The sequence below is a fragment of the Pristiophorus japonicus genome, chromosome 20, assembly GCF_044704955.1.
Source record: "Pristiophorus japonicus isolate sPriJap1 chromosome 20, sPriJap1.hap1, whole genome shotgun sequence".
Lineage (NCBI taxonomy): Eukaryota > Metazoa > Chordata > Chondrichthyes > Pristiophoridae > Pristiophorus > Pristiophorus japonicus.
Genome location: NC_091996.1, coordinates 62,807,311 through 62,825,840, shown reverse-complemented (window position 1 = coordinate 62,825,840; position 18,530 = coordinate 62,807,311). Strand labels below are relative to the sequence as shown.

Sequence of the window (18,530 nt, the reverse complement as noted above, 5' to 3'; positions counted from 1 at the left end):
AGTGAGAGAGAGCTGGATTAACATCAGTAGAGACAGTCAGCAATACAGGCTGCTGGGGGTGGGGGAGCTGGATTATCAGTAGAGATACAGTCAGTAACATAGGGTGCTGGGGGTGGGGATGGGGCGCGCGGAGGGAGGAGCTGGTTACTGAGTGAGGAGGTTACTGAGTGACTGTGAGGGAGCTGGATTTACATCAGTAGCGATAGTCAGTGACACAGGGTGCTGGGGAGGGGTTACTGAGTGACAGTGTAAGGGAGCTGGATTAGCCTTAAATAGCTATCCACTTTTCCCTTAAATGATAGAATAGCCTTTGTCCCATCCACACTGTGGCAAATCATTCCATGCACCAACAACCCTGGTCATAAAGAAATTCCTCCTAATCTCGGTCTTCACTCTGAGGGTATTAATTGAGTCCCTAGAGGAAATAGTTTTTAACTCACACGCCCCATCAAAACCCTTTGGAATGTTAATACCTTTCAAATTTCCCTTTTAGACTACTGCATCCCAGTGGAAATACTCTCAAGTCTAGAGTTTCTCCAACCCTGGCACCATCCTGGTGAATCTACACTGGATGCTCCCTATGGCTTTAAATGTTTGTTTTTAGATAATGTGGCACTCAAAATGTTACACAGCACTCAGACTGTGTCCTAACTATTGGCTGGTACCAAATTATCATCACCTCTTCGCTCTTCAACTCTCTGCCAGTGTTTATGAAACCTGTTGTGTATGCATGCCTGTTTACTGTGTGATGTCGAACACTGTATGCAACATTGAATGTACCCTTGTACTGTACACACCTTACCAGTACACTAGAGGGTGCTGTTGCTGGAGACCCAGGGGTTGCCTGCACACGGCAGGTAACCCAGTATAAAAAAGAACACACAGCTTGTTGTCGGCACTCAGGAGCGGCTAATAAATGACTGCAGGTCTGCACAGTTAAAGCACCATACCCTGCCTCATGGAGTCATTATTAAATGTGCCTACATACACTACAAAACCCAAAATGCTCTTGGTCATTTTTATGGCTTTATCCATCTGCACTTTCAGGAAACAATGCATTTAAACCACCGGGTTTCACATTTCACAGCCCAAGCTTTCCTCAGTGCTCACCTCTCTTTTTCCAGCGATTCTAGCAACATTGAGCTCTGCTTTCTTCTAAAAAATAGAGAAACAATTTTGTAAAAAAGACTTTACTTACATTAAAAGGATATGAAGGAGAGCCAGCAGGTGCAAACACTCCTCCTACCCCTCAGATCTCTCTCAAAGTTTATTATTGAAAAAATAAAAATCTCTCCTTAATAGAGGGTAACATTTTTATTTTAAATATTTTTCACCGTTGCTCGAATAAGCCCAACAGTTCTGGTAAGGCTCAGCTGAGATCAGGGGTCAGGGCCAGGCCAATCAGTAAGTGCCTGCTACTCTCTTCAATCAGCACTGCTCTTTGAGGACATTATGTCATGAAATGACCAGCTAAGCACACTGGGAAGAGGTTCAGTATGAAGAGAACCGCCAGACTCACTTGTGGCTCAGTGGGCAGCACTCTCGCCTGAGTCAGAAGATTGTGGGTTCAAGTCCCAGTCCAGAGACTGGAGCACAAAATCTAGGCTGACACTGCAGTGCAATACTGAGGCAGTGCTGCATTGTTGGAGGTGCCGCCTTTTGGATGAGTCGGAATAAAAAAGCTAGTATCAGTAATGGTGACCGTGAAACCACTGGTTTGTCGTAAAAACCCACCTGGTTCATTGATGGCCTTGAGGGAAGAAGGTCTGCTGCCCTTACCCGGTCTGGCCTACACGTGACTCCAGACCCATAGCAATGTGGTTGACTCCTAACTGCCCCCTGATATGGCCTAGCAGGCCTCACCACCACTTTCTCGAGGGCAATAAATGCTGGCCTTGCCTGCGACGCCCACATTCAATGAATACACTTATTTTTTAAAAACAAGGCCCCATTTGCTCTCAGGTGAACATAAAAGATCCCATGGCATTATTTCAAAGAAGAGTAGGGGAGTTCTTCCCAGTGTCCTGGCCAATCCCTCAACCAACATGACTAAAACATTGTCTTATCATTTATCACCTTGCTGTGCACAATTTGGCTGCTGCGTTTCCTACACTGCAACAGTGACAACACTTCAAAAGTATTTCATTGGTTATAAAGCGTTTGGAATGCCGAGTTTGTGAAAGGCGCTATATAAATACACGTCGGTCTTCTACTTGTGGATAAAGAGTGTTGTAGATTGAAACCCCAGCAATGTATGAATCCCACCTCAATGGCAGTTCATAAGAAGCCCCATTTGATCCTGGTCTGCAGATGGATATGAAACAACTAAAAGGTAAGATAGGAAATGTGCAGAGGAGAGCAGTAACTTTAATCCCAGGTGAGTTGTGAGGAAAGGAGGGGTTCAAGCTGTACGTCTTGGAGAGAGAAGGAAGAAAGTTGGGTGGTGGACAAACCTCATTAGAAATAACACAGATGGTAGTTACTTCAAAATAAAGTTAGGAAAGTTGAAGCACAGAACAAAAATGGAAATTAGTGAACATTTAATACCAATATATCATAGGAACACAGGAACAGGAAGGAATAGGTCAATCAGCCCCTCAAGCTTTTCCACCATTCAATGAGAGCACGGCTGATCTGTATCCTAACTCCATCCACCCGCCTTGGCTCCATGTCCCTTAATATCCTTGACTAGCAAAAATCTATCGAGCTCAGATTTAAAATTATTAAGCTAGCATTTACTGCTTTTTGTGGGAGAGAGTGCCACACTTCTACAAACCTTTGGGCGAAGAAGTGTTTTCTAACTTCTCTCCTGAATGGCCAGGCTCTGATTTTAAGATTATGTTCCCTTGTCCTAGACTCTCCCACCAGCGGACAAAATTTCTCTATCTACCCAACAATTCCTTTCAAAATCCTAAAAACATCAAACAAATCATCGGCAAACCTTCTATATTCCAAGGAATATCTCTCCTCATAGTCTAACCCTTAGAATCCCGGTAACATTCTGGTGAATCTGCACTGCCCTCCTTCCAAGGCCCATATACCCTTTCTAAGGTGTGGTGCCCTGAACTATACACAGTAGGCCAGGCATGGTCTAACCAGGGCTTTGTATAGTTATAGCAAACCTTTTTCCCTTTATATTCTAGCCCTCTAGTTATAAAGGCCAGCATTACAATCGCCCTTTTTGATTACTTTTGTACCTGTCCACTACATTTTAGTGATCTGTGTACATGGACCCCTATCAAGGAAAACATCTATATTTCGAAGTGAAATTTGTTCAAGATAATCTACTGTACAGACAGAGGCACAAACACTGGGATTATTCAAATATCAACGCACTTGAAGGAAGAGATTTGACAGGCTCCTCCCTAACCTCCTGTTAAGCAGCAAAGGAACATTGCAGGAATGAACAGCCAGGGTTATAAATAGGACAAGAGAGCTCCTTATCAACAGGAATTTCAAATCTAGCCTTTAAATTTCAACTGCTACCAGAACCCCTTATCGGTACTGGATTCAAACACTGCACACTTGGATACCTGACCCTTTATGGACTGTCTCTAGCAATCTGAACGTTGGGCTAGCCGCAGTCAATAACCCACTGGCTACAGGCTGGAGCGAGCCCAGCTCTATCGAGCAGCCATGGCCATCCAGCCTGCATCTGTGTCTAATCAAAGGGTAATGACTAAAACAAAGAAAGAAAAGAAAGACTTGCATTTATATAGCACCTTTCATGACCACCGGACGTCTCAAAGCGCTTTCCAACCAATGTACTTTTGAAGTGTAGTCACTGTTGTAATGTGGGAAATGCGGCAGCCAATTTGTGCACAGCAAGCTCCCACAAACAGCAATGTGATAATGACCAGATAATCTGTTTTTTTGTTATGTTGATTGAGGGATAAATATTGGCCAGGACACCAGGGAGAACTCTCCTGCTCTTCTTCGAAACAGTGCCACAGGACTGTTTACATCCACCTGAGAGTGCAGACGTGGCCGCGGTTTAACATCTCATCCGAAAGACTGCATCTCTGACAGTGCAGCACTCCCCTTGTACTGCACTGGAGTGTCCACTTAAATTGTGGGCTCAGGTTTCCAGAGTGGGATTTCGGATGAGACGTTAAACCGAGGCCCTGTTTACCAATGGCATTATTTGAAGAAGAGCAGGAGAGTTCTCCTGATGTCCTGGCCAGTATTTATTCCTCAACTAACATCACAAAAACAGATAATCTGGTCACCGTCAAAATACTTATTGTGGAAGCTTGTTGCGTTTCCTACATTACAACACTGAATACACTTTCAAAAGTACTTCATTGGCTGTAAAGCGCTGTGGGCATCCTGAGGTTGTGAAAGGTGCTATAGAAATGCAAATCTTTCTTTCTTTACTTACCATTAATCACTATTCCTGATCATCAGATCTCTTCATATACAAGTCATGAAGAGAAAGAATAACTAAAAAGTAAGCAAGGCACCAAAGACAATGAAGGGGTGGGGAAAACAAAAAAAGATCAAAAATAAACACTACATTTTCAAAGCCTCTTTTCAACTGCTCAGGTTCATTAGCATCTGAAAACAGAGGGCGGGCAGCTAGTGTTTGGGGATGGGATTCTGCTTGGTCCTGGCAAAAAGACAGCTCCCAAACATTTTCATAATTTTTCTCTTTCACAAGCTGATGGAACTGTTGAGCAATTCTGCCATTTTCTGTTTGGTCAGATTTTTAGTTTTGACTTTTTAAAAATCATAGTGAAAGCAAGTATTCAGCCAGTAAACGCATCTCCCCCTCTGCACCTAGTAACCTCCGTCCTACCCAGTAACCCCACCCATTAATCCCACCTCACCACCTAGTAACCTCCAGTCCTACCCAGTAACCCCACCCATTAATCCCACCTCACCACCTAGTAACCTCCAGTCCTACCCAGTAACCCCACCCATTAATCCCCACCACCGAGTAACCTCCAGTCCTACCCAGTAACCCCCCCACCACCGAGTAACCTCCAGTCCTACCCAGTAACCCCCCCACCACCGAGTAACCTCCAGTCCTACCCAGTAACCCCACCCATTAATCCCACCTCACCACCGAGTAACCTCCAGTCCTACCCAGTAACCCCCCCACCACCGAGTAACCTCCAGTCCTACCCAGTAACCCCACCCATTAATCCCACCTCACCACAGAGTAACCTCCAGTCCTACCCAGTAACCCCACCCATTAATCCCACCTCACCACCTAGTAACCTCCGTCCTACCCATTAATCCCCACTCGCACTATACCCTTCTGGATTTAGACTTTTTAAAGCGATGACGTGCTGGCCCAGTGTGAATTAAATCAGACAACAACAGATACAGTAGCCGGGATAAGGGATTAAGGGGTTATGCGGAGCGGGCAGGGAAGTGGACCCGAGTCCATGATCGGAACAGCCATGATCGTATTAAATGGTGGAGCAGGCTTGAGGGGCGTATGGCCTACTCCTGCTCCTATTTCTTATGTTCTCATGTCCCTGGGTCTATCTGTCATCGATCCGATTATCCATCACACGGTCAAGTGCAGCAGCCATTGGTCAGTGGGTGCAGCATTTACCCTGTGTCAGTGAGAATGTACGGGCCAAATCGGGCATGCCGTGACCTCCCAACCTCCTCACCTCTTGCTATCCTCCAGCAATTTGTGGATGAGGTTCGTGGCTCCGCGTTCTCCTCGCTTCAGCTCCTCCTGCAGCCGCTGGCGCTCCACCTCCACCCAGTGCTGCTGGTCTCGGAGACCTTGGTCCAGCTTCCCCTGCTCCTGTGCAATGCAAGACCAGAGTCAGGCACGGAAAAATGTGAACGCAGAACGAAGGAAAACAGAACACAAGAGCAAGTTAGCGCTCGAATGCAGTGATGCCTGGCGAGTAGAAACCAACAGCCAAGAAGGGCACCAAGAAAGTCAGGAATAAGGTCACAGCAAAGATCGGTGATGAAACAGGTTCACTTCGACACCGGCATCTCCTCCAAGGCCATGAGCATCGCAAACTCCTTTGTGAATGATATTTTCAAGCGCATCACGGGTGAAGCTTCCGACCCGGCCCATTACAACAGGCGCTCGACCATCAGCTCCCGGGAGATCCAAACCGCCATGCGCCTGGTGCTACCCGGGGGAGCAAGTCAAGCGTGCCGTACCGGTGGGGACAAAGGCTAAAAGTAAAACTCCACAATATACCAATTAAAAAAAAACATGCTCAGCAATAACAACCCTATATTCAACTCCCCCCTTAAGTTAGCGACAGCTTCATTTCGTCATTCCTGATGGCACTACCAGACGAGCAGGACGTTCTCCCGGTGCATGGGCAACATTCCTCCCTCAGCCAATTAAACATATGTGTCAGCCGTGGCTCAGTGAGTAGTTCTCTCGCCTCGGAGTCAGAAGGTTGTGGGTTCAAGTCCACTCCAGTGCAGTGCTGAGAGTAGTGCTGCACTGTCGGAGGTGCCGTCTTTTGGATGAGACGATAAACCAAGGCCTTGTCTGCTCTCTCGGGTGGATATAAAAGATCCCATGGCACTATTTCGAAGAAAAGCAGCGGAGTTATCCCCGGTGTCCCGGCCATTATTTATCCCTCAACCAACGCAACAAAAACATATTATCTGGCCAGTGTGGGATCTTGCTGTGCACAATTGGCTGCCATGTTTCCTACATTACAACGGCCATGTTGACTACACTTCAAAAGTACTTCACTAGTTGTAAAGCACTTTGGTGGTCATGAAAGAGTCTACATAAATGCACGACTTTCAACTACCAAACACACCGCTCATCTTATTTCTGGTTTTTAAACATTACTTGCCTTGAATTTGATGAATTTCCCGACATAACAAGTTACTTCAAATTCAAGGTGTAATTCATTGTGCAGAAGGGTCGGTAACCAGAGGACACAAATGTAAGATAATCAGCAAAGAACCAGAGGGGAGACGAGACATCTTTTACACAACAAGTTATGATGATCTGGAATGCACTGCCTGAAACGGCAGTGGAAGCAGATTCAAGTCATTTTCAAAAGGGAATTGCATACTTGAAATGAGAAATTTACAGGGCTGCAGGGAAAGAGCAGGGGAGTGGGATTAATTGGACAGCTCTTTCAAAGAGTCTGCAGAGGCACGATGTACGAATGGCCTCCTTCTGTGCTGCAAGACTCTGACATCCTTTGTACCCTGGAGAATATTAAAACACTTTTCAATAGATTTTCGAAACAGCCAAATTAAGGTCGGGATCCTATTATCCAGATGGTGCAGGGTACAATGCAAGACGTCAGCAACAGGTCTCGAACGTGCTGACAGTCAGGGTTACAGAACGCTAACTACCGGTGATACCGACGGGAGGCAGAGTCTTAGAGAAGCACAAAATCATTTGGAAACAGGCGAGATTCGTAGAGCCCCGTGCACCAAGAGCACATGGGGAAAGGAGTAACCCAAGTTAGGCCAGGTCAGGATATATTGGATCGGTCCCTGGAACCACAACACAACAACCGATCCTCGAGAAATGCCATGAATTATATTTTGTTTTACCCTGCCCTCCATTTTGTCCCCTCTCTGCTTCCCCCCCGCCCCCAGTTACCTGCTTCACTGACATCAGGACCTGCTCCTTGTGACTGTTGTTCTGCAGGATGAGCTCTGTCCTCTCTCGTTGTTCCTCTTCCAGCCTCCTCTCGAATTCCAGCTTCTCCTGCTGCTTCTGTTCCTGGGAACGGGAGACAGGACGGGTGAGGAACAGCATCACAACCTCGCGCCTGTGCTGCCTTGGCGCGCAGCCTCGCAGCAACACAAACACTGCCACAGCGATGGCAGGTCGTTGGGGCGGGTGGTGAAGTCACACCCACCCCAGTTTCTCTTGAGGGGCTGAGCTGTACAAACCAGGGGGGATCCGGGTTCAACCTGGATTTAGTGGAGCAGCAGGTTAGGTTGGTAGAAATGGCTGCAGCAGAGTGCTTTTGAACTGGGGAAAGGAGGAGGGTGATTGGGCGGGGGAATGGAAGAGTGAGAAAATCAGCCTCGTTTCAATCGCTGTCCAGTGATCCTGGCTAAAAAGCAAGAAAGTGTGTGCAGGAGTCAAGTGACCTGTGAACCCCTCTGCCACCTCTCCATGGTTAGATAGTTCACCAACGCCGACTGATGAGGATCAAAGTTGAGCAAAGTTCTGCAGCGCGATCGGTATTTGCGGAACAGCTCAGGAGAGGCAGTGTCTCAGAAGAAAAAACTCCAGTTTGGAGACAGACTCCGGAGTTGTTTTTTTCTTCGGCAAACCCAACACCACGGAAAGCAAGCATGTCCTTAGAGGAGATGCGGGATGTCGTGGAGCCGAGAATTGCTCAAACAACACGGCTTGCATCAGAACCTTCTATAAATAAAGCCTAGCTAAAAACAGCTACTTACAGAGCACAGACTATTTATCTAACCCAGAACACCACTGCCCGGGGGAGTGGGGACCATGTTGGGAATGTGTGTGAGCGGGCGGGACTGCGCGATGACCAATGTTTCCGTGAAGCTGCACGGCCTGGCAGTCATCTGCAATGTCCTGCGCAGGCCGCTCACCAGCTTTCGCATTGTAGATACCGCACATGGGCAACAATTTGAATGGGCCACGTAGTGCGAGAGGCAGGCCGTACAGGAGGCAGCACAGCTTGGGGGGGGGGGGGGGGAACGTTGGCTGTGACCAGGCGAGACCAGGCTGTGTGACTGTACGACACATAAACTGGACCTCATTCTTTTTGCTGAGGTGAAAGACAGTGACCTGAAAAGCCTGAATGAAACAAGGCTTTTTATTTTAACAAAATGTACATCAGAGAAAATATCTGAGGCTTCCTTATTCAAATGAAGGGTTACATTTTGGAGCAACAGCAGGAAATTAAAAACCAAACAAGGGTTGATTATGCCTGTCAGCTGTTTAGTCAGATCATCTCTCGCCCGAGGTTCTTTATTTATCCTTTGCTTGTGGAAAAACTGCCAAAGTGAAAAGCTCACGAACTTAATTGAAAGCATGACTGCTTAATGTCATGTAGTGCAAACAGTTTCATGAGCCAGGAAGCGGTCAGCGAGTCAGAGCAAGAACCAGGCTGGCCTTTCAAGGAATTGTAGGGAATGCTCTGGGAGGCAGCGAGGGAGGGAGGGAGGGAGGGAGGGAGGGAGGGAGGGAGGGGCACCAGAGGAGCAGGGGGTCGATTTCACCACAATGTCACATTTGGACAACTGTGGGATGTTTTGGTACAATTTTTTTCACCACATTGAATGTTTGGCACAAAAACAAATGGGTTTGCCAAATAAAGACCACCATAATAATATAATGGGAGGATATACAACACCAAGCTGGAAGATTTTGGTACATTAGAATTCTACACATTGGGTGGGAATACAAATGGGTTTGGTCCATTGGAATTCTGTACAATGGGTGGGATTGGGAATGGGTTTGGACAATTGGGACTGAATGGGAGAAAGTTGGTGCATTGGTATTCAATAATGGAATCAAGATGGAGAATTAACTGGAATTCATTAAGATTTATTTAAAAATAATAACTGAGCCAACTACACAGCAACAGCTGCGAGCATTTTCTTACCTTCCTCATTTCGTAGTCCATGAATTTGCTCTGCAATGAAACAAAACTCCTGTAAATGCAACACCTGTAAACAGTCACTTCAAGCACCTGCCTTTGTATAGGCATTAGGCCCCTCACCTGCCACTCAACCAACTGGGTGACGGTCTTGGTCGAGTGTGCAGGAGAGCAGATTCATGCTTTATTTGGAGGGTGGGGGAGTCAGGAGAATAAAGGATACTAAAGCTTCGGGGCTCATTCACACTCCAGCTTCCAACGAGCAAAAGTGTGGGTTCAGGATGCCGAGGGCTGTCTAGAGTCCATTCACAATGAAGCGTGAATGATAGTTAACACCTTGCTCAGAGATGCACAGGGCAGAGACAATAACGTGAACAGACGATAGAGTGTGGGGAACGTCGGACAGCTGCAATTACATAAAATGTGTAGCTCAGAAACAGGCCATTCGGTCCAACTGGTCTATGCCGGCATTTATGCTCCACACGAGCCTGCTCCCACCCTAGTTTATCTCACGCTTTAAAGATATCCTTCTATTTCTTTCTCCCTCATGTACTTATCGAGCTTGCCCTTGAATCATAGAATGACAGAGCACAGGAGGAGGCCATTCGGCCCATCGTGCCGGTGCTTTGAAAGAACTGTCCAATTAGTCCCATTCCCCTGCTCTTTCCCCATAGCCCTGCACATTTTTCCCTTTCATTTATTTAATTCCCTTTTGCAAGTTATTACTGAATCTGCTCCCACTGTCCTATCAGGCAGATGCATCTCTGCTATTTGCCTCACTATTGCATGTGGTAGTGAGTTCCACATTCTCACCACTCTCTGGATAAAGAAGATTCTCCAGAATTCCTCATTGGATTTATTAATGACTATCTTTTATTCATGGTTTGGATTTGTTTACAAAGACCCGGAGGTTGGGTTATATGCTGTAACCGAGATGCACTTACATTCATAGTGCTTATAAAACTTGAGGTAAACATTTAAAACCTTAATGACTTAAGCTGTGATTAATTATGTATAAATATTAATTACATTAAATATTGAAACTAGGAGACGGTGGCACTTAAATATGTGTGTGAAAGGACTGATTGGATCAGATTTCATGGCGACCGTATTCTTTCTTCTCACTATCAAACACTGCATCCCCTTTAGCTTCAGAGACCCGAGAGATGGAAGTAATTGGACCTCGAGTTCCGTAACCTGAGCCCACAGAACCAGAAATATAGCCGAGTATGGCATGTGCTCTATCCCAAACTGATCCACTAAACAGTTTGGTTCAGGCCTGAAAAAAATCCGACAGGGAAATGAGGAGGATTATTTTAACGCAGTGAGTTGTGGTGATCGGGAACACACTGCCTGAAGGGGTGCTGGAAGCAGATTCAATAGTAACTTTCAAAAGAGAATTGGATAAATACTTGTAAAGGAAAAATTTGCAGGGCTATGGGCAAAGAGCAGGGTAATGGGACTCAGTGGATAGCTCTTTCAAAGAGCCGGCACAGGCAGGATGGGCCGAATGGCCTCCCTTTGTGCTGTATGATTCTATCGTACTCTATATGCATGGCGCTGGGATAGCGAAGGAGGAAGTTGAACGAGACCTACGAGCCTCAGTAGACTCAATACTCAACATGTTTAACCAATGTAGAGCAGTAATTTAAAAAAAACAGCAGATTGTTGTGCTACATGACCTGTATGGTAAAATACAAGTCAGAGGAAGTTGTGATCAAACTGTACAGGGCTCTGGTCAGACTGCACCCTCGGACAGTGCTACCTCTGACACAGGGGAGACATTTAAACAATAGAGGCAGTGCAGAACAGAGCCAGGAGGGACCCCCAGCAGTACAGCCTCGATAGAGAGGCATCCAAGAGATGACCTTACAGAGGTTTACAAGATAGTAAATGGTAAATCTGGACTATTACTTCCAATTAAATCACCAGAGCAGAACAAGGCACACAGGATCAAAGTAGCAAAAGGGCAAAAGTTAGCATTGTGGTCACCAAATTCTTCTTCACGCAGAGCGACCAACTGCGGAATGGACGCCCAGACAGAGCAGCACTGATCCAAGTCCAATTATGGCGAGCATAGGCCTGCACCACACAAACGCCTCGAACCAATCACAGCCAGAGAGCGGCCGCAGAATGGCTGGTGTGGGAAATGGTAAACTTGGGGTTAGAGGCCAAGCATGTGCTCGGGGCGAGAGTTAGAGGAAGCTCTGCTCTGCACCTGACCATGTTGCACCTGAGGAGAGCGCGCTTGATAAGGACACCTGGAGCACAGAACTCCTACAAACACACATAAACATCAGATGGCTGACGCTGTACTGACCGGGGTCAACTTGCCATAACAAATCGAGCCTAAACTGCAATGTGTGCTTCTGACCCCAACAAAGCTGGACGTGTCTCCGATTCACTTGCACACTGTTCATGCAGGAACCTGGCAGGAAACTGACCAAGTCCATTGGCTAAGGGAGGGCGGGGGTGTCGCGCACAAGATTCCCGTTAATTTTATTTTGGGTGAGCGGCCCAGTCAAAATAACGCACATGCACGTATACCACTATTGAAAAGCCGGGAGGTTCAGAGAAAATGAGCGGCCACATGACTTAAAGGGAACATTGGTCACGCACCGCTCCTCCGCAGCACGAAGATACAGACAGAAGCGCACAATTCATCAACTTCAGCTGCGCAGACAGAACCAGCCACCTCTGCGCTCCTCACCTGCCACTCTGCCGCCTCCTGCACCTGTTGTCGGAATGTGCCGTCGACATCATCGCTCTCCGGCGCACGGCCATCACTCTCCAGCACCGGGAGCAGGTACTGAGAGGGAGGCACGTACTCGATTCCAAGCTCTGGAACAAAAGCAGAAAAAACCCAGGTTGATCCAGTGAGGCCCGCAACCTGACCATTTCAGACACCTTCCAGACATCTCTCCACAGAAAGTCAATCGCACCCAATTTGTTTTCGCCCCGTAATGTCTTCCATTTATTTTGTCTCCCCTTTCCTTGAAGGTACTGGGATGTGGGTCCAGCCAAGTGGCTGCTCTTCATGTGCGAGTGTGAGCAGGCCACTCAAGTGCGACTGAAACCAAGGCCAACGCTGTCGTCACCTCAGAACTCCACCTTTCCAGTAGGACCCACTGGGAACGGCTCAAAGTGCATTTAAACAGCGCCTTTCACAACCTCAGAAGGTCCCAAAGCGCTTTACAGACCATTCCTGTTGTTCGCACAGCAAGATCCCTCAAAACAGCAGTGAGATACATGACCAGAAATTAATAATGTGATGTTGGTTGAGGGACAAATATTGACCAGGACATCAAAGAGAACTCCCCTGTTCTCCTTCGAAATTTTACCCCAAAGCCTGGGGACAGAGCCCAAATCTAGCCAGGGTGGTAATAAGGGGGAACTGCCTGTGAAACCTGGGGCCTTCTGCTCTCGCTGGGTGATGCATTTACCCACTGAGGCAAGCAATCCTTGGTTTACATTAATTGACTGTATTTTAACATTTCTCACTGATCTGGTCAGTTCACATCTCAAATGGGTTCCGTCAAGTCATTATTTCAGCAGTATGAATGCAAATCATCGGTAAACCCATGCCCCACGCTGAAACCCAGTATCAGGGTAACAGAACGGGACTGAAGTCGACCTCCTCCACATATGAAGAGCCAAGAACACAACTGCAGGAGCTGGTCCGATATAGGTCGAAGAGGGCAGGGGTGTAGGTCACTGCAGGACAGTCGGTACAGGGCTGGAAATCACTGATGCGTGCTCCGCAGGTGAGATAATGCAACATACTGAGCCATCGGGACCAGCAAGATCAACGGTTAGATTCTTGGTCTGAGCAGTTAGTTGGCGTGTTAGAATTGTCATCTGCATCCCTTACCAAAAAGGATGAGAAAAAAAGAAACCTCAGGTAGTAACACTGCTGGAAAATGCAAGGGTGTGGACAGCAGGTGAACATAGGATCAGGATTGGCTGCGATGCCCCATACAGTCAAAATAGCTGGATTACATTCACGGCCAATTCTTTGTGTATCAGTCTAGCTGTTTGATTAAGGCACCGAAGGATAGCTGGTGCGGTGAAGTGCCCAATGTCATTGCCAGAACAACGAAATGTGAGCAACCTGCCCGGGGAAGGAAGGAAAGGACAGACCCTGGACTGAAACCAAACACATCGGTTAGTGAAAACAAACGGTCACAGAAATACATCTGACTTTCGTACCTCTAACTTCACTTCACAATATTCAGCTCATAATTGTTGGGAAATGTGGCTTGTGTCGCGGGTTTAGGAAAAAGCCATGGAAACCATGACAATAAATTAAGTCACTATTCAACACAATAATAGTGATAAACTAACATCTGTTCATTACACCAAACAGGCAGTAACAGGTAGTCAACATGGAAATTGTCAGAAAAACACAGCAGGTCAGTCAGTCTCTGAAAGCGAGGGACCAGAATTTTCCCGTTGTCATGGGTGTGGATTTGGGGGCGGGTCAGCAGTAAAAATCCCGGAAATTATAAACGAGTTGGGAACGCGCCACCTCACACATTTAACTCGGGCGGCTTTGAAGGCGCAACACGGAATCGAACGGCAGAGGCGGGCGACCTCAGTCAAGTCATTAACTGCTTGCTGAGAGATTCTTAAGAGGGTTTTTAAAGCCAGCTTTTGACTAACTTCAGGAACACGGGATTCATGCAGATCAGGAATCTCGCCTGTGATGGGGATACACAAGCTCAGTGGCCATTGGAACGTCCATGAATTGAGAGCTGGGGAAAGCACATCAATTCTCCCACATGACACCTCATTACTTGCCTTAGGCTCTTGCTGACCCCATTTTGTCCACAGATTTAGGTGTCAGCAGTTTGCAGATCATGTCTGCAACCTCGGAAACCACTCTCACCACATTGCTACTCAGTATCAGAACATTGAGGGATTGGCCCTCTGATCTCCACTTGACCTGCCATCTACATCATCAGCACTGGTGCTGCTTATACTGTCTCACCGTGGTGCTCAGAATCGGACCAAGATGAGCCCCACTAGCAACCGAAGCAGCCACACCAGCAGCAGCAGCCTTCTCCTCAACGTGATGCTCCACTGGAGGGGGTCATTACAAGGCTGTAGTGTGCCAGAAGCGATACCCCCAGCACAACTTATACCGCTACGCAGCCCGCACACACCCGACCCGACTCCACGGTAAAAATTCCAGCCAGAGTCTCTGATCTGATGTGGTATTCTACCCGAGACATCAGTTTGTCCTTTCCCTTTCCTGGAGCACCACTGAGCCAAGGTGCTAGTCGTGACTCAGTGGTAGCACTCTCGCCTCAGAGTTACAAGATTCAAGTACCCACTCGAGATTTGAGCTCATAATCCAGGTCGACATTCCAGTGCATTGCTGAGGGAGTGCTGCACTGCCGAGGGAGTGCTGCACTGCCGGAGATGCCATCTTTCAGATGAGACGTTAAACCGAGGCCGCACCTGCCCAGTCAATGGCTCTATTTGAAGAGGAGCAGGGGAGTTCTCCCCACTGACCTGGCCAATATTTATCCCTAAACCAACAACTAAAATCAGATTATCTGGTCCTCATCACATTGCTGTTTGTGGGAGCTTGCTGTGCTTCTCTACATTACAACAGTGACTTCACGTCAATAAATACTTCATTGGTTGTAAAGCCCTTTGGGATGTCCCGAGGTCGTGAAAGGTGCAGAATAAACACAAGTCTTTCTTTACTGCCTGACCTGCTGTGTGTTCCTGGCGGTTTCTCGTCATACACCATTATAAACAAAGCCAATGTCAGCTCCGGTCACGTACTGTATTTGCTGATGGCTGTGAACCTTAGTGTTGGCTCCTGCACACAGATGCGATGAGCAGTGGGCCCAGCAGAGCAGGAAGCTCAGCCCAGTGCTGGTGATGAGGAGCCTGGTAACTACAGGTCTGGTACCACAAATGGGTATTTCAGGCACGTACCTGCAATAAAAAAACCGAGAGGCCTGCGGGCCACAACAAGCTGCAGTGCAACGATGGGGGGAAATACAGGCTTGTGCCCACAACTCTTTATATTTCAAGTCCTTTACTCGGTCGTGGCGAGGCTATGAACTTTGGCCTCTACTGTGAGGAAGATGACGAGAGGGGGAAATGGTCATTTCCAGCTCTTTCACTTCCTGTCAGCTGTTTTCAGCCCCCCCCCGCCCCCTGCAGAGAGGTCACTCACCCAATGGGGTGAAGGTGTGCAGTGCTCCATTGTAATACGTGTGTCCGGCTCAGCATTTGTCCAACGTACGGTGAAGGAGTTGAGGAGCTGTTCACCCGCTGAGCCCGTGAGCATAAGCCAGTCACAGAATAACAAGTCTTCTTACCTTTGCACAGAAATCGTTTGATGGCTTCCATCCCATTGCGGCACACACTGGCTGCAGGGTAGGTCATTGCTTCTGCATCCAGACTGAGAGACTGTTGGGGGTGGGGGGCGAAGAGGGAGGGAAAGCCAGCGAGAGAGAGAGAGAGAGAAAACAAAAATAGAAAGCTCAGAAAACAAGTGTAGCATGTGATAGAAACTAGATTGTGGCAAAGGCACACACATCTCTTCAGGTGAATCTAATTGAGGGGCTCGGGTGGTTTATATATAGACTACGATTTTTTTTTTTAATTCGTAGCCAATCTTTCCAATTCTTTGTCAAATCACAAACGCCAGAGGTCACCTTGCACACATCAAGGATCACTCTGCGCCAATGCTCTTAGCCAAAAGGCCTAGAGCCACTGCACCGTTCCTGGAAGTACTGCAATACCAGGTTCATGCCATGGAGGTGGATGGGTCAGGCCCCCCACACACTAGACTACGATACCTGGGAGCGAGTTACAGGCTGAAGTCTAATTGAGAGGTTCGGTGGTTTATATGTAGAATAATGGATACCCGGGAGTGAGTTACAGATTTGGAACTAATCGAGAGCTGTGAGTGAAATCGTGCACTGCTCCAGCTCTGAGGAGCATCATTAGATTGAATCCTGGAGTCTGTCAGTTTATTTCCTGCTGGGTATTTCTGCTGTGATTAGGTTTCACCAGTCTGACATTTCTCAGCTGTGGCCCTCTATCTGGAAGCTGCTCAGAATCTCAGGCTAGTAGCTGCCAGTTAAAGATTGGGGACGCGACAGGTGTGGGCACTTTCTACATCTCATTCACACAACTTATAAACAATCTCCAGCCTGCTCGGAGACATCATTCACAGCGCCAGCGCAGTAAAGACATTGAAGGTGCCTGATCGGATGTCACTCGATGGGGCTGGCACACACATAGCCTGGGCTATAGATTTTTTAAATTCAAGGATCTGAAGCCCTCGATCACTGAATCTCCAGTTTCCCCGAACCCCTTTTTAAAAAACACAGAGCAAGTACACAGCAGTCGGAATAATCTGCTGGAGCTGGGCCAGGAGAAGCTGTACGACAAGGAGGAGTTTAAAAAGAACCAAGACAATCGAGATCAGGAAAGGTCCATCAGACCCAACAACCCTTCCCTTTATTGGTGGACCTCAAACCCCTAGCTCCTCCTCCCTCACCCTATCCAGAAACATGCCCAATCACCCTGTCTGTCTCAATGACTATTCTCATTCCAAAATCTCTCCCACTTTGACTTACCTTTCTTTCTACTCCTAACTTTCTACGGTTTGCAATATTTCCCCAGGCATTTGAACCTGTTGTATCCCTTTTACTGCAAGTTAAATAGTGAAGATAAACATATGAAAAACACATGAAAAAGATGAACAGGAAAAAGGTCAGTTGGTCCATTGAGTCTGTGCCATTCAAATGTGCTGCAACTAAGCAACACCCCCCCCACCCCCCAATGCTGCCCAGCCACCAGCAGTCACTATCTCCTGGGGGAGACACAAAGAAAGCAGGAAAAATATCCCACTTGATCACTTAATGAAGGCGGATAATCCAGTGCTGTACTGAAGGAGTGCTGCACAGTCGGAGGTGCCATCTTTCAGATGAGACGTTAAACAGAGGCCCCAGCTGCCGTCTTAGATGGATGTAAAAGATCCTATGGCACCAATTCAAAGAAGAACAGGGGCGTTCTCTCTGGTGTCCTGCCCAATATTTATCCCTCAACCATCATCACTAAAAACAGATTCATTGCTGTTTGCGAGAGCTTGCTGTGCACAAATTAGATGCAGTGTTACCTACATTACAACAGTCATTGCACTTGTACTTTGTTGGCTGTAAAGGACTATGGGAGGTCCCGAAGACCTGAAAGGCGCAATATGAATGCATGTCCATTTTTTCTGGTGAGAGTGATAGTAGGGGCTGCCAGGCTGAGGGAGCCCACATGAGCTGAGTACCAATGCAGGGATAACGTCTGAAACAGATACACGGTCGATCTAAACTCTCCCCAGCCTTTTACACCAACTGTAACCACTGCATACCACTAGAATCCCATGGCCAGCCCCCTCCTACAGCAAAGCCATGTGATCGAATCACACACATCAAGCATGATGCATGTGGTAATCTTTAACCGCAGTAAGTCCTGACAGAAAGAGCCAGTATTGTTGCTCAATTTTAAAGTGGCGAATCACCCACAGTGCGATTCGGCATGTTATAGAAAAATAAACCGCCAAAGGGAGGCTGCCCCTATAACCCACTTGGCCTTCGGGCTCAACAGCCGTGCAGCCGACGTCGCTGCAATGTTCATTTCCTTCTCACTCTCCGTATAAATGAGTGTTTAAATCGCAAAGCAATACAGAAAATGCTGCACAGATAAAAAGATAAAAGGCAGACTGTGGGATTACCTCGAGTGTCCTGATTTGAGCCAGGTCCTGTGGGAGCGACTGGATGCGATTCTGGCTGATGTCGAGCATACGCAGGCTCCTCAGTCCACTCAGGGACTCTGGCAATTTCCGTATTCGGTTCCCTAAAGCCGTTGGGGGCGAGGGAAGGAAGACAAACGGGGATATTTACACTTGGCATTAGACGGAGGGAGAGAGGAGGCCCCTCACCTTGCCTGCAG

General features: G+C 47.4%; 1 protein-coding gene across 4 annotated transcripts in view; it reads right to left on the bottom strand.

Annotated features, from left to right (window-relative positions):
- lrsam1 (leucine rich repeat and sterile alpha motif containing 1) overlaps positions 1-18,530 on the bottom strand; it is a 73,354-nt gene that overhangs the window by 41,632 nt on the left and 13,192 nt on the right. For 3 of the 4 annotated variants that reach the window (XM_070862879.1, XM_070862878.1, XM_070862876.1), the window contains exons 7-13: positions 18,313-18,434; positions 15,896-15,986; positions 12,265-12,395; positions 9,561-9,590; positions 7,568-7,690; positions 5,628-5,767; positions 1,111-1,155 (exon numbers count right to left, since the gene is read on the bottom strand). In XM_070862879.1, coding sequence (XP_070718980.1) covers positions 1,111-1,155; positions 5,628-5,767; positions 7,568-7,690; positions 9,561-9,590; positions 12,265-12,395; positions 15,896-15,986; positions 18,313-18,434 — 682 coding nt within the window. The remainder of the gene's footprint in view (positions 1-1,110; positions 1,156-5,627; positions 5,768-7,567; positions 7,691-9,560; positions 9,591-12,264; positions 12,396-15,895; positions 15,987-18,312; positions 18,435-18,530) is intronic. The other variant, XM_070862877.1, reaches the window with a different exon arrangement.